The sequence below is a fragment of the Passer domesticus genome, chromosome 4, assembly GCF_036417665.1.
Source record: "Passer domesticus isolate bPasDom1 chromosome 4, bPasDom1.hap1, whole genome shotgun sequence".
NCBI lineage: Eukaryota > Metazoa > Chordata > Aves > Passeriformes > Passeridae > Passer > Passer domesticus.
Genome location: NC_087477.1, coordinates 19,494,303 through 19,510,839, shown reverse-complemented (window position 1 = coordinate 19,510,839; position 16,537 = coordinate 19,494,303). Strand labels below are relative to the sequence as shown.

General features: G+C 41.7%; 1 protein-coding gene across 15 annotated transcripts in view; it reads right to left on the bottom strand.

Annotated features, from left to right (window-relative positions):
* JADE1 (jade family PHD finger 1) overlaps positions 1 to 16,537 on the bottom strand; it is a 131,222-nt gene that overhangs the window by 21,582 nt on the left and 93,103 nt on the right. For 13 of the 15 annotated variants that reach the window (XM_064416462.1, XM_064416467.1, XM_064416461.1 and 10 more), the window contains one exon: positions 12,815 to 12,892. The exons of the other annotated variants lie outside the window; for them this stretch is intronic. In XM_064416462.1, the coding sequence (XP_064272532.1) occupies positions 12,815 to 12,892 (78 nt within the window). The remainder of the gene's footprint in view (positions 1 to 12,814; positions 12,893 to 16,537) is intronic. 15 annotated transcript variants of the gene reach the window in all.

Below are 16,537 nucleotides of genomic sequence, written 5' to 3'. Positions count from 1 at the left end.
TCTGCTGTCACAAGCCTCTGCAAAAAGAAGCACGCTGCCACACACACACACAGCAGAGCCCACAGAACAAGCTGTAGTTTCTTCTCCCAAGCAAATTTCCCAGTGTGGCTGTATGATTTTTGCCTGCATAATTACTCACTACATTCCAAACAAATTATACCTTTTTGCCTTGAAACTGTTTGACAGAGTCTCTGTCAGCTTTCAGAAATATTGTAACAGGAGGAAAGAAAAAAGAGAAAGAATCTGCACTCCTTTGACAAGATAGTGCTTTGACACCAGAATGTATTATACCTGTGCAAATCAACTAATTTCAACACAGTGAGATTTACAGGTACAGCAGGTATTTTCCACTGCCAGCTACACAGCAGCAATGGGAACAAAAAAGCCAATAAATCTTTCTGGGTTGCAGAGACGAAGGACTTGTACCAGGTCTACCTGATAGGGAAGCTAAGACCTATGTCACTAAATCAGAATTTGCAGATCTGGACATTAATTGTAGACAAATTGCAGCAAACTGATGCAAAAGCCTTCCCACACTGCTCATTCCTTCACTGTCTGTGCACAAACATGGTAGGAGTAAAAAGGGTAAAGCTACAGTCTGTAAGAGCAGCACAACCTCACAGAAACCTCTCAAGGATCAGAAAGCCTTGTTCAAACTTACACAGGATGGTGTAAGTTCTCTATTAAAAATGTTAAAAAATAATTTTAGAAGTGAAGTAGCTGTTCAACATTTTCATTGGAAAGATATGACTGAATACATTATGTTTTAGTTATCTGTTTGTCTTCTCTTTTCAGTCAGTGATACATTAAGAAATCTGCCCCAATAAAACCTCTCTGGAACACAGCAGTGAGTAACAGACATCACACAGAAGATGCATAATGGTCAAAATTGAAGCAATGTTCCCAGGAAATAGCTAAAAATCTTATCTCCTGAAGTAAGAATACAGAGAGTATCCTTTTAAGCAAATATTAGTGTTTTAATATAAGAGATGGTGAAGTTATTGACACTCTTCCTTTTTTCGATGAAGGGAAATAAAAAAAGGAAAGAAAGAAAAATAGAAACTGTCATTTATTAATCTGTAAGAAAAGCCAGACTTCCAAGATCATTTAACTACCATTCCATTTAATTGTTCCCTTGAAAACTGAAGAAGAAACACAAGCAGGAGTACAAACTTCTTGTGAGGATCCTATCAGACCATCCTCAAGCCTTATTTCAGGTCAGAAGGGAATAAGTAAAATCCCCCACAAAAACTGTGAGATGTACAGCTAAAACACATGACAAAAATCCAGATTTATTTCCTGTAATACAGCAATGTAAATATTAACATTTTAACACTCAGACAGATGTGATTTCTTTAATCAACAGCCTCCCTAGAAGACATACACCACATACACACCCACACAGGTTGCTATTCAGTTCTCATGGGTTCTGATATTTTCCATTGGCAAGACATTAATATCTGACCAACTAGCTGCCACTGAGGTGTTCAGTGAGTTAAACCACTGCACCTGGAAATTTCCAATTCTTTTGTAGATCTGAGTGGTTTTGGACACTGTTGGACCTGGGAGAGAGAGCCTGCCCACAAGAGAAAGAATTAGAAACAAAGAGCTGTATTGGCAAGGTGTGCGTGATTCAAGTTTCTGTGAGAGATGAGCTGGTGAGTCTGGAGGCTTTAACACAGCTGCTCCCACGTAAGCAAAGTATCTGGCAAAATTAGTGTAGTGACACTGTGATGTACTTCTGGGTCTTTACCAGTGTCCTGCAATTCAGCTCTGATGACAACTTATCATAAACTGAATTTAAAAAAAAGCATGGACAGCTTTTTCCAGGTGCCTCTCATGCCACAAAGAAGCTACAAAGGTGAGGAGTAAGACAACCCCTGCCATATTACCCATCTCCATTTCCTCACTGTGTCATCTTACACATCAGAACAAGTGTCTTAAATGCACACTTCTATGTCCCTGTACACAAGGGTTTGGTCACTGGATTAATTAACTGTTCCACGTTTCACAAAAGGGCAATTAAATCTTATCAAAACCACAGGAGCTTCATTTTAAATTATTTTTTAAGTGCTGTATGAAAGTACACTACATAAAAATTCTATGCGTAAGAGACAAGGCAAACACAGCCAGCCTTCCTCAGGATCTATGACAATGAGGTTTGGTGGGGTTTTTTTTTGTTTTTGTTTTGTTTGGGTTTTTTTTCCACTGAAAAAGGAAAGAAAGTTTCTCAGATAGTTCTGTAACAGCCTCTTCCTTGCACACAACACTGGCGAAGTCACAGTGGAATCACTGTTACTGAAGGGGCTGCTGGATTTTTTCTGAGCAGTGTAAACTGCATAATACTAGGAGAAAACGGTGGAAGAATTCCTCATGGGACTGAGGTTTTACTACACGCTGCAGCTAGCAGATGACCTTTGGCAAGGGCTTCACGTCAATAGGGAAAACATTTACTCACTGAATAAACAAAGCCAGACTCTAAGCCTTGAATTCAGATTCAAACCAGCACCACTGCTTAGATAAGAAAGGAAGAAATTGAAAGAGCCAGCCAAATGACAGCAAAATATCCAGCCTGTAACAGTACTGAATCTACTTACTTTTGAAATTCCAGAGTTTCAATTCTGCTCCCATCAAAGCTAATGGGAAAATGTCACTGTCTTCACCAGTGCCAAGCCCAAGCCACTGAATTTCCCAAAGCCCTCATTAATAAGCCATCCACCCACTCTGCCTACACCGAGAGAAGTGCAGGAGGAAAATTAAGGACGTTATTTGTCTATTAAGCATCCTTTCCATATTTTCACACTTAATCCAGAAAAGGGACCTCAATGAAAGCAGAAATTCACAGCTCATTACACCTACTTCAGTGGTTAATGATCTGATGTGTACATCTGAGTGTATGAAGAACCATCCCAGGATTACACAGAAGGCAGAATCTACTCTGGTCAAAACAAAACACAGGATGCAAAACAGCTCTTCTGTACCATAACAAGCACATGAACCTAGTTCTGTTATTTCAGAAACGTTCCAGACACTTCACCAATATCATTCTCTTTCATTAAGTATCCAAAATCACTGTGTTAATCAAGTTTTATGAGTACTAGCCCTAGTCCCAAACTGGATTAGGATCACCAAGACTAGAAAAACAACTAAAGATCAAGATAAGAGTTAAACTCTTATTATGGTAAAATAGAATTAATTTTTTTCTCAAAAATCGTAAGGCAAGTCTGAATCACTGGGATTTGGAAGATATAAAAGTTCTGTAAGATACTATTATATACCTCATGGGAAGAATGAGTTTCACAGCAGATGGAAAAACAGTGAGATGTTAAGAGAGCCCATGCTACCACAAGCCATGTGAGAAACAGTAAATAAGAAAAATACACAACTCCAAGGCATGAAGCCAAATGCAGGCATCCAAAACATGCATTTCCATCATTGTTAAGACATCAGAGATAAAAGGTACCTTATTCAGAGTTACATGATCACAGCAAGTCTAGGATGAACACAGTAGCCTACCAAGCATCATCACTCTGGGAGAAAGACCAAGATCATTTGGATTCTTCTACAGTTCAGGTTCTTTCAGATGACCAAGGTGTTTGTGGGTTTTAAAAGGATTTCATCACTGAGAACAACAAGAGAGGGATCCTACTCCTATCACCTGCTCTTAGTCTTCCTTTTGCATTTATCTACTTAAAGACAAAAAGCAAGAAGGAATCCCAAACCACGAAAAAGGTGTAATCCTCAGCAAGGGAGGCAGAGCTCTAACACACCACTGGTGTTGCAAAAGACTTCTCAGACTCAAACAGGATTTTTTTTTCTGTTCCCCAAGGCTGCCATGAACACTTCACACTGTAAATACAGTGTTCTTATAATACTGCCACAGGGTGTATGTAACACACACGCCTCCTGATAATAAAAGAAAGCAATCAAGGAGTGTGCATTCTTTTTCCCCACTTGTGAAGAACACAGGCTTCCCAAAAGGAAAAACTTAATCAATTTTAACTGCATCATTTTATTAAATGATCTGTCAAGAATACGTTTTCATCCCAAGGAAAAAAATCCAATCAAAACAGAAAATTGCTTGGAACCAATAAAACAATTCAAACCCTCAGGGAATTCTACCCCACAACTAATACACTGCTCAGCATGAGCAGAGAAGTCTCAGCTATTAGGTATCATGCACAAGGCTGTTGTAAAGCCACCTGTAAGGCACCCAGCTGTGTCCCTGGAGAGCTACCTGCTGCTCCAGCCTCTGAACACTTCAAAGCCTCAGATCCCACGGTAAATACATTGCTGCTACCCTGCCACACAGCACAGCAAAGCAGCCCTGACACAGATCCATGTCTGCCTGTCACTTCTGCTTAGCACCAGCTTTTCCAGATGCCTGTGCTGCTCTGCAGCTCACTCTGAGACCAGCGAGGTGCTGTCACTAAGATCTACAGCCCGAGGAGAAAACAGAGGTGCTCAATCTCTCCATTTAGTGCCTGGTTCACAACTCCTTACAGCAGGATCGCAGTGCCACTTAGAAATATCTCCATGCTTGGACCAAATTCCAGCACAAAACAAACAGCAAGCGAACTATTCTGTGGCCAGTTTCCACAACGTCAGGTACAGAAAAGCTGGCTGGGCAGAAGTCTTCAGGTTTTTTCACAGAGAAAGCAGCATGCAAGCAAACACCACCTAAGACACCATTTTACAAAGCCAAATTTCCTTTCTCGCTTTCCTGTTGCTGGAGGGCTTGCCCATCTATCTTTCTTATCTTTATAGCATATTATAATACAATAATCTCATCCAAGATCAAAACACAAGAAGCAATAGCCTTTTATCTCTTGTCAACAGCAATGCTCCTTGAAATTTACTATCGGTTGACAACTCCCCAGTTGCAGCTGCTGAACAATGCGTGGATCCATACGATCTCTGCAGTGCTTTACAACACCACAGCACAAGTGCTCAGTCTCTGACACACGTAATGAACCATCCCTGCAGCTCCCTGCCACAGCACTTTAACACAAGTTGCCACCTGTCATCCCTTTCCTCAGTAGCACTTGAGTTTTATCATCTCACAGAACACACACATAACCACGCACAGGCACATGTCATTCTTATAACAGGAATTCCTAGACATCATCTTGTTTATCAGCACAAGACCCAAATGCCACTCGAGCCCCAGACCAATTCCCATGGTAGCCATGTTTTACCACAACAGTTTTAACTCAAGTTTATTGCAGGTTATCAAAATCAATTTGAGCACCTCCCATTCATAGGCTGATAACATGATGCTGTCAAGGCCTTGAAAGTCCAGTGCACTTAGGTGTACTCAATCTAGCAGTCTTGTAGAGAAAAACGAATGTGCATCTCCAAAAATGAATCATGGTATCACAGAATGTGCTGAGCTGGAGGGGACCCATCAGGATCATGGAGTCCAACTCCTGGCCCTGCACAGGACGAGTCCCAGGAGTCACACCATGAGCCTGAGAGCATTGTTCAAATGCTTCATGAACTCTGTCAGGTTGGTGCTGTGACCACTTCCCCGGGGAGCCTCTTCCAGTGCCCAGCCACCCTCTGGGTGAAGAGCCTTTTCCTGATGTCCAGCCTAACCCTCCCTGGCTCACTTCATGCCGAGTCCTGTCCCTGGTCAGGAGAGGGAAGAGATCTGTGCCTGGCCCTCTGCTTCTCCTCACAAGGATGCTGAAGACCACAATGTCTCTCCTCACTCTCCTCTTCTCCAGGCTGAACAGATCAAGCACCCTCAGCCACTCCTCATACAGCTTCCCCTCCAGACCCTCCACCATCCTTGTGGCCCTTCTTTGGATTGCTTCTAATAGCTTAATGCCTTTTATATATTGTGGCACACAAAACTGCCCCCAGCACTGGAGGTGAGGCCGCCCCAGAGCAGAGCAGAGCAGGACAATCCCCTCCCTTGCCCAGCTGGCCATGCTGTGCCTGATGCAGGACACAGTTGCCCTCCTGCTGCCAGGGCACTGCTGACTCACATTCAGCTTTCCCCAGGTCCCTTTTTATGGCACTGCTTTCCAGCCTCTTATTCCCCAGTCTGTCCATACACCCAGGGTTGCCCCATCTGAGGTGTAGAATCCTGCACTTGTCCTTATTGTCCTTCATATGGTTGGGCATTGCTCATCTCTCTTATTTGCTGAGGTCTCTGCAGAGCCTCTTTGTCCTGAAGGGAATTGACAGCACCTCCCAATGAAGTGCCTTCAGCACATTTACTTAGCATTCCTTCCAGCTCCGTGTCCAGGCCATTTAGGAAAACACTGAAGAGCACAGGGCAAGGATGGAGCCTAGACACCAGTTGATGTCACCCCATTCCCTATAAACCTTTGTGCCCGACCCAAGAGCCAGTGGTTCACCCATCATGTAACAAGGTTATGCAGCTGTGTGTTGGACATCTTGTCCAGAAGGATCTTGTGAGAGACAACATCCAAAGCATTGCTCAAGTCCAAAAAGATTGCATTTACTGGCTTTCCTTGATCAACCAAGTAGGTCACCCTGTTGCAGAAGGATTCAGCAAGCAGGACTTTCCCCACACAAAGCTGTGCTGGCTGTGACCAATGCTGGTTGTGTTATCCTACAGCTGTTTTTCAATACCTCCCCAAATAATCTTTTCCATGATTTTACCATGATTAAATTAATCTTTTCCATGATTAGGCACTGAAGTGACACTGACAAACTGTAGTTTCTGGGATCTTCCTTCTCATACTTCTCGAAAATTGTGACAGCATTTGCCAGCTTCCAGTCAGCTGGGATGTCTCAGGATTCCTGAAACAGTTAAAAATCATCAAGAAATGTTTTTTCATTGACATCAGCTAGCTCCTTGAGGATTCTGTGATGAATCCCATCAGGCCCTACGGATTTGTAGGGATCCAGCTGCAGCAACAGATCCTGCACAAGTTCAGGGTCAGCTGGGAGTTGATGATTCTCACCATCATGATCCTCCAGCTCAGGGCACTGAGAGCCCCTTGGTCCATTCATCAGCATTGAAGACAGGGGCAAAGAATGCATTAAACACCTCTGCCTTGTCCATGTCCATGTTCCTGTCCCTGTCTGTGAGGTGACCATCCTCATCCTGTAACAGGCTGATGCTATTTCAATATAGTGCCTTTTGTCATTAATGTATTTAACAAAACTCCTTATTGTCCTCCCACATTTCTGGCCACCTTCAACTCCACGTGAGCTTTGGCCACGTGAATTTCCCCCTACAGTGGCAAGCACCATCTCTGTGTTCTTCCTATGTCACCTGACCTTGTTGTACTGGGAATGCACCTTCCTTTTTTGGCTTACATCCAAGAGGACATCCCTGTTCAGCCCAGCCAGCCTTCTGCCTTGGCTGCTTGACTGCCAACAGTTCAGAATTGCCTGCTCCTATGCCCTTAGGAGGCAGTGTTTAAAAATTGACAAGCACTGATGGACCCCAGCACCTGCAAAAACATTTTCTCAGGGGACTTTATTTACTAATTCCTTGAGCAGCTATGTGGCCTGCTCTCCTCGTGTCCAGAGCTGTGGTTTTCCTGGCACTTTTCCTCCTGTCAATTCTTTTTTGCTGTCAAATGATGGTGATCATTATGGGAAGTCCCTTCCTCAGATGTGATACCCAACCAGGCAAGATAAGCCTTTCAAATCACTCTTCCAGATTGCTCTAGCAACTTCACCACAAGCCACTCTGCCCCACTCTGAGATTAACCTTCAGGTAAGGTAAGATGCTTGTTCTTACCATCCGCCATCACTCACCAACCCTTTTTCAAAGGCACATAGTGACCACTACTCTTGCTGCTTTGCCCAAATTCTGAGCACAGCAACTGCATTACATTCTGTTGTTCAGTCACCATCCTTTACCTCCTGGCAGGTTCAAACAAAAAACAAAAACCTTCCTCGCTTCCTTTTCACAAAGCTCTGCACATGCAATCACCACGTTTCAGGCCAGCAGCGGCTGCAATTCTACAGTAAATGACACACACCCCCAAGGTTATGTACTCAGTAACCTTTGTGAAGGCACCCTGGGATCCATCTCAAACACTACAGGAATCCACTGGGAGTCAAAGCCCTTTCTAAATCTAAGATCCTCGTCATTCAGTCAGTGCAATGGATATTGGTAAAATTCGTTTAACTTTAAAATAACATTTGTTTAGCAATGATAGAATAAGTGTCTGCCTAAATTACAGAACTCTATTCCATAATCCACAGGTATTAAATCTTTCATTTCTCAGAACTCACGTGAAACTCTGTAAATCTTGGAAGTATTTTTCATCTGCAGTGTCTTCAGTTCTTCTCTCGGACACTCTGCATGTAGGAGTATGATAAATTGATAACCCCTCCAAGAATAAATGAAAAAGCAAGCAAAGTCTGAATAAAATCATGCTTTGAATTCCTCACTCATGGAAAACAGCACACAAACTCTCTTGGACACCAAGGAGTGCCTGGATTTCACACAATATCGCTTATACAAATGTCCATGAGTTTCAGACCTTTCTCAAAAACAAGCTGTCCACATGTCAAACCAATTTATGCAAAAAGGAATGCCTTGAAGCTATAAATGGGAACTCCTCCACTGCACAACCTGATCTCACCAGGAAACAGCATATGGAATATTCAGCACAAACCACCTTTGCAGATTTGCAGATGAACGAGGCTAAAAAGCCAGGTATCAAACACTGAGCAGAAAAGCTAAAACAGCTTCACTATCTAACATTTAATTAGAGCAAGACCCCAAACCATAAAGAGGAGGTTTAGCAACAGAGGAGTGAGCTGGGATACAGTGTAACAAAATTTGCTTAAAAACTATCAAAGCCAGCCACCATAAAACAGGATCCTAATAGATTTGAGGTGAACATTACTGATTTCCTTTCTGCAGGCTTTGAAGAATGCAGCATGTACATCACAAGGCTTTTATGATGGGCCTGGCTAATGTGACTGCCCATTATAGTTGCTCTGCTACACTATCTGGAAGGCCACAGAGACAAACAAGCTCTGCCAGGTGACCAAAGAAGAAAAGCTTTCAGGAGCAAAAACTCTAAGGCACTTCCCCAAGCCTCCTCTCCCACCACCATTCCTCTGCATTTAGACAAAAGTTCAAAATCCAGAGCAATGCCTGCAGTCATTTTTCATTCAATTATATTTCATGGGTAAGATGTTCAAAAGTGACCTCTAATTTCAGAAAATGAAATCCCCGAGAACACACTCAGATATCCAGGGACTCACTTCAGAACTGCCAGGCAAAACTGGCACTGACACCTCCTGCCCAGTGCTTCAAATATGCTATTTTGGCTTTGTGTTGAAATGAGGATTTAGAATTTTGATTCTAAGGGGACACAGCTTAACAAGTTCTAGTAGTTAGGTTGAAGTACATGAAATAAATACTTTTGGGAGCTTAGCTTTATGAAAAGAATCAAGTCTGAGGGCAAAGAGGAAGCGATGAGGAAAGCAAGGGTGCTGACTTTAAGCTGCAAGTCTTTAAAATTCTGCAAAAAACACATAAACACCCACACTAAAATATCTTACATGAGTCAGTAAATACCTGGATGTACTCCAGGACTGCAGCCCTGTTGTTAAGCTTTCTTCTCTGCTGTATTTCACCCCTAAATGAAAGCCATTCTCCCTTCTTTCATCTCACAAAATGAGAGCACCCTTTTCCTCCCTCTGAAGGACTACTGTATCTCCAGAATAATGTATTTTTAGCACTTGGGTATCAGCTTTGTTTCCTTGTGACTACCAAGGAAACTGATTCAGTTCAGTGATCCAATGAAAAACAACTTTTTTTAAAAATAAATTCCATTATTAGTGGCATCATTACTATTACATTCCAATAACGTAAAGGATTATTCAGGATCCTGACCTCAAGAGAATAAAATGTAAATTTTTTTTCATGCCAAAATATTTTCCAGATTGCACAAGCCTACTTGCTGGAGCCTAGCCCAATAAACCACCATCATTCAGGTTAGCCCAAACACATTTCCTCAGTGACCCTCATGATGAACCCGAGATGCCTGATCACAGCCTAGTAAAGCATGGTATGCAAAATCAGCTGCAGAAGTGCAGCAGCTGGAGGCACAATCCTCACTTAGGATGAGGGAGAGCAAGGCTGAGCCCTAAGCAACACAATGAAGCAACAAGTCCACTGGAGGTTCAAGAGGCACCACTGACTGAAAGGGAAGCAGGTGTTTGCCAACAGGATTCCAACCAGGAATTGATTAAAATTGCAGTTTTTCAATTAGATGATGTCTGTTTGAAACACTCAGAATAGTCAAATGTAATTGTTGTCAGCCTCTGGAAACTGTGAGAAGGAAAAACAGCTAGTGAAAAGCTTGAAGCCTTCAACACAGAAAATCAACAAAAATTTTTATATTTTTGCGGGGGGGGAAACTTGCTTACCCCTTCTAAGACTATTGTAAGCACAGTGGATCAGGGATACTACTGGCAAAGTAAGAATACAGAAACAAACATAGCGAAGAGTAATCAGTAATTCTACCAAAGGCAAGAGAGATCCTGTGAAGGTGAAACCTGTAAGGGGACACCCTTGACATTCAAACATAGTTGCAAGGAACCACTGGTATCTCCTGTAACAGGAAAAGAGGAAAGGACCTAAGCTAAGTCAGTCATTCTTTTCAGGGAAGTCTGAATGACAAAAAGCCCTGGAAGTGCTGACCCCACATTAAACATTATCTGGGCTTCTGATTAATAACCCTTGATCTTTCTGAACATGTATATAGTAATAGAATGAATATGCAGGAACCTATATCTTAACTCACCCAGTAAAAAGAGGCAAAAAAAAAAAAGAACAAGTGCAATGCAAAGGAAATGGGATATATTTCAAATAATACTTGAAAACACTTTTAAAGTCTCACTACCTTTGCCATGCAATTTATTCAGCGAAGTTATTTGCAATAACCAGGCTTTAAAACAGACAGATCATAAAAGGGCAAGAGGTTTCCTTTTCTTTTCCAAACTCATTTTCTTATATCATGATCTATAGAACAGATACTGTGGAAAATACAATCCACTAAATTGATAACTCTAGTCCAAATAGCCATATATCAAATGGCATTACAAAAAAGCACTGTAATCAGCAACAGGTCAGTCAATTGCATCTATTTCAGAACTTCAATTCCAAGATTAACTGCTTTATATTTTATTTGGTACAAGCTGTTACACAAGGCACAGGAAGAGATCAAAGGCTTAAAAAAACAGCTAAGATAGTGAAAATAAAGATTAATAATATGAAACACTATTTTATAAAGTTGCTAGGGAATGAAAAAAGGGTGAAGCTAAATTCTAATGGAAGACATGTTTGCTGCTACTTGTTTGTCTTACAAATAAAAACACAGCTTTATTTCTGGGAAATACACATTTACCTTTAAGGAAGTACACAGACTTCAATTTTAATAACGTCAACTAAACTCCTAAGCAATAAAAACATGTCTGATTTGTTTGGGGTTTCTTCTTCCAAAATCCCCCAACTGCAGGTAGCTCTCCAAAACCAAGCCAAATTCCTCACCTCTAACAGATTTTGCACAATCCTTATTTGGATTAACTCCTAATCAGCCTGCTAGTTCTTATCATCTCTAATCCTTTCACCTTTACTGCTTCATTTCAGCAACAGTTTGTCTAGGGTTGTTTAAAAAGGCAGCTTTGGCCATACCTGAGCAGATCCCAGGCAGCACAGACACACCTAAGAAATGCATGCAGGTCCCCTTCATGGGGTCACAGAGTACCACAGGGATAAGTTCTCAGAGTGAAGCTTTCAAAAGCAGCTAGAAAACCACCCCAATCATTTTCAGACCGAAATTTTACAGAAAAACCCCAGGTTTGAAGATGTGCATCCAGATAGATCAAACCAAAACCACAAAAACCTCCCTGACAACTGCCTAAGCTGCAGTATTGTCAAGTGCAATCTACTTGCTCATTTGGGCAAATGAGACACCTTGGCACATTCCCCAAACTGGTATTTTGTCTCTCCCCACCACCCCTTGTTTTTTCTGCTTAAATGAAAGATTATCAGTCACTGGAATCCAAACACAAGACAAAGAGAGATACCACAGTGTGTGCTAGTTACAGCAGTACAGGGACAGTTAAAAACCATAAATAAGTTATGTATCCAAACTAGTGACTTGCTGAATTCAAATTCTTGTAAGCAATTCCTCAAAGAAGATCTTCAAATGCAGTGAGGAACAACTTTTATGCTCTGTTATTCTTTTCTGCTTGAGCACTACACTTGCCCACTGTGTAAGAGGGTGTGAGAAGACTGAAGCAAATTTACAATCCTTATGCAAACTTCTATGGGCAATATCAGCAGATGTCTCCATGCTCACTCTGTCCTTATAGTGATTAAATTCTGCTGCTTGCCAAGATTTCAAAGATGACCACTGACTTTTTGTGGGACATGAACTTGCAGAGAATTTTTAAAGTTTGATAGAAGGTTTCGACAGTAGGTATTTGTACAGCAAATGACAATTACAAACAAGCACTGTAATCAGCAACAGGTGAATAAATCAATTGTATCTATTTCAGAACTTCAATTCCAAGATTAACTGCTTCATATTTTAACTGGTAAAATTAAAATATCTTGTTTTAGTTTAGCTCTTGTTTTATCTCATTCTCCAAAACCACACGTCAGTTCAACGGGGGGATCCTGGATCTACCATCCACCTGTGCCCAGAATGACTGAGCTCAAACCCAGATCCTCACAACACACATTGCTACCAGTCCGACCAACATGCAGAACGCCTCTGGCACGTGAAGCACCGCATTAGGACACGTTTTCCAACTCGTAACCTCCTGCACTCTACACCAAAGGAGCACTTACTGCCATTGTCGTCAGAGTCCTCACTGCTGCTAGGAAGCCGATGTCGTTTCATGATCTCCCCGGGAAACAGCAGGCAGCCTGGGAAGCAATGAGACAGCACTTAACCCCAGGTAATGACACACACACTCGGCAGCTTGTGCTTCTGATGGCATGCGAGCATTTACAGCACACAAAGGAAAACAAACAACTCCAACAGCAGCTGAAAGACGAACAGTGAACCTCTCAAGGGTGCTTAATCAGGCTGTTATCCTATGAGCAGGTGAACAGCACTGGTGAGTGGCGATGACAGTCCCACCAATGCTTTCCCCCCACCAAAAAGCTGTGTTTTGTCCTGAGAGGCGTTAAAATCACTAAATATCCGCAGCCAATGTGCTTAACTTCTCCTGCCTATTCTGCCACTAGATTCGCAATACAATAACGTTTTCACTGCTTGTGTAAATATTTACTTTGGCTAATATATTTTTGGAGCAATTTTGTTCCTGTTTAAAGCGCCAGATTTACGAAATCGGAGATTAAAGTCATCCACTTACACATAAAAAGCAAAACATCAGCAGTAGCAAGCCCAGTTTTCCCAGATTAACTAAACATGCATCATCTATGCCCTGGAAAGCACCACCCTCTAAAGTGAGAGAGTTACTTCCTCCTGCAGGCACATTTCTAGAGCCATGCCTAACACTAACTGTTCTTTGGGAGTAAGATTATTCAGATGCTCCTCCAAACTGCCAGATTTCTACCAATACGAATTCATGGGCACGTGGGGCTGAGATAAAAAGGCCAAAAGTTCCAAATCTTTTAAAGTGATGTTCTCAGGGCGCTGATATTTTCATGTGTATTCCCTGTGGAATGAAGCCAGATTCATTAAAAACAAGGAAGCTGTAAAAAGCTAGTCAGTATTTACATGTAAAAAGCTATTAAAAAGTGCAAGTTGAAGAGCAGACAAAACCATGACAAGGCAAGTCCAGAAAGGCATATCCATCATAAATTAAACTGACAAGGACTCTAGATGCACATCAAAACCCCTGAGTCTTTGCTTATCACATATCAATCGTGGTATCAACAAGGTCTGAGCACTCTGATGGCAGCAAATCCCTCATACCTACCTCTGCACACAGATTTGGAGATCACATGCCTTTGCTTCTAGCTAAGTGCAGAAAATCTAACCTCATTTCCATGTGAGTTCAGACTTCCTCAAACCCTCTCAAGAAAACTCTTTGCATTGGTCCTTCAGTGTAAGAATTAACTGCTTCAGCTTTATTCTCTTCACTGAGAACACAGCTCATTTTAAGAACTTCAACAATGCCTTCAACTTTTATAAGGCTGATTCCCAAAATAAGAAAACCCAAAAAACCTAACAAAGCCTGACACTATTTACAATAGAGCACAAAAATATCTGCTTCCAGAGAGCTTGATACAGTTCTAAGAGCATGAGCATTGCAGGACTGTCTCCTTTTTCACATTACACCTGCAAACAGAGTTGGGGGGAAGCCTCCCTCCCACAGACTGACTTTTCAGAGTGGGATTTAATACACCTGTCATCAAAACATGTAACAGTTTTGAACTGCAAACTTTGCTCACTAAAGAGAAACTGAATGGTTCACATCACCAAGACCTTTTGTCACCACTTCATAGAGTAAAAGTTCACATACAGTGTCTGATGCCAGAGAATAAAGAACTGTAATGGCAGCCTCTTACAGGGCTAGAAGAATTCTCTCCAAAAATTGCTTTGAAGCAGGCCAGAATTTTGTGTGTATGGGAGATGGAAATGCTGCCAGTGGATACATACCCAGACCAGGCAGAACCATCAAAACCCACTGAATACAGATTTGGTATGAATTTAAGAGATCCAGAGTCAAGTTCCTATACAGTCACTTAGAAAGACAGAAAGCCAATATTCAGATCCAAAACAGGCTAAGACAGAACTGAAAAATCAATTAGTTCTTACAAGGCCAAAACTAGGGGGATTAATATCTATCTCTAAGGTACTTTTTCTATTAGATCACACATTAATAACAGCAATGTAAAAGAAGATATTAACTTAGCAAAAAACTCCCATAAACACAGTAAAGAAAACCTGGAAGAAAATACAGGAAAATTGTCCTATCTCAGAAGTGTAATTTGTATATTTCTGGTTCACTTCTTGGTTTATTTCCTGCAGTCTGAAATCCACAATACACTGTTAAGCAAAACAACAGAGTGTGTGTACACTAAGACACACCTGTGAAATTGCAACAAACAAGAAAATTTGTAATTCTGCTCCTTCACATCTTTCTGGACATGTGCATTTTGAGCTGATCTTCTCCTAACATACTTTCTGCAAATTCAAAAAAAAATGAGGAAAGAGATGGAATATTCTTCCTCCTATCACGTGTCTTTAAAAAGCAAACCAAACATCTCCTTTTTGGTTGCTGTTTAAAGGGAAGAGTGGTAATCACACCTCCCAGTTTAAGCACTCTCCAGAGGTTTTCAGGAAATAAGCCAGAGCAGAAACTACTTTCCTGAGTACAGAGTATTAGATAAGGCAGCTAATTTCCTTGTCCACTCTAGTCAGGCATCTGAAGTTGGCCACACTGAAAAGCCTGTGTTCTCAATTGTAACATTAGAAGAAATAGCCCATTTGATGAAGCTCCTGGGAGATTGTTTTATAGATCCATGTGGGAAAAAAAAAACCTCAGAGATCTCATTTTCCCATCTTTGAATCTAGCCTCAGTTTACAAGGAGCTAAATCACAGATGAGAAACCAGCATTTGGCTTCTTAGAGAAACACTCAAAACTTGTAAGATTAGCCCCCTGGAACTTTAGTCATTAGAAGAACTGCTTTTTTCAACCTCTAAAATAATTTTAAGCTGCTGCCACCAGATGTTCATAATCACAGATCAGAACACACGTTCTAGAGATAACACTGGAACAACTAGTGAGGCTTACCACCATGCAGACTGAAACGCTACCGCCTTCTGTCAGGTGGTGGGTGACTCAAAGTCACACAAGAAACATGTTAACAAGTGCACATTAAAAACAAACATGGGTTAGGGATGGTGAGGGTTAAATGCAGTCTGATACTGCAAGTTTTTGCCCTGTTCCAGCAGGCAGACACTATGATCACTATGCCTGTAAGCAAAGAGAATTCCCATGTAAGCACAAAAACAGCAAAACATTTGAGACCAGCTTTAATACGAGGAGTAAAAGCTATGCACCCCAGCCTGCAACACTTGCAGGGCAGGAAGAGACACCCAGATGACTGAGCTCACTTCCTAAGTGCCTGCAATCCCATAATTGCTGTCCAGCCCTGAAGTTCCCACAAAAATCCACTGCCCCCACCCAAACCCCTTTGCAGAACGAACGGCGCTCTGAAGAGAGGACAGCCAAGCAGTGCTTGTGGGTGAACCCTGCATCTTCATCAAACATTTCTACACCTGTTTTTCCCAAATTCTTGCACTACCCCAAAAGAGCATTGTCCAACACACTGTTCACCTAAAGGGGAAGCCCAGCACTTCAAAAGCTGCTGCAGTCCAGCAGCCCTAAGCTGACAAAGGCTGCCTCACCAAGCCACACTCTGTCAGTTTGCAGCAATTCCTGTGAATTCTTAATAACTCAGCAACTTTTGTATGTAAACTTTCACTTTCATTTCCTCGAAAGACAATTGTTTCTTTTGGTTAAAACAATCCTTTCAGAAATCAGTCAGACCGACACACAGCATGCTGATCATGTTTTCTCCTGAGTGCTCCA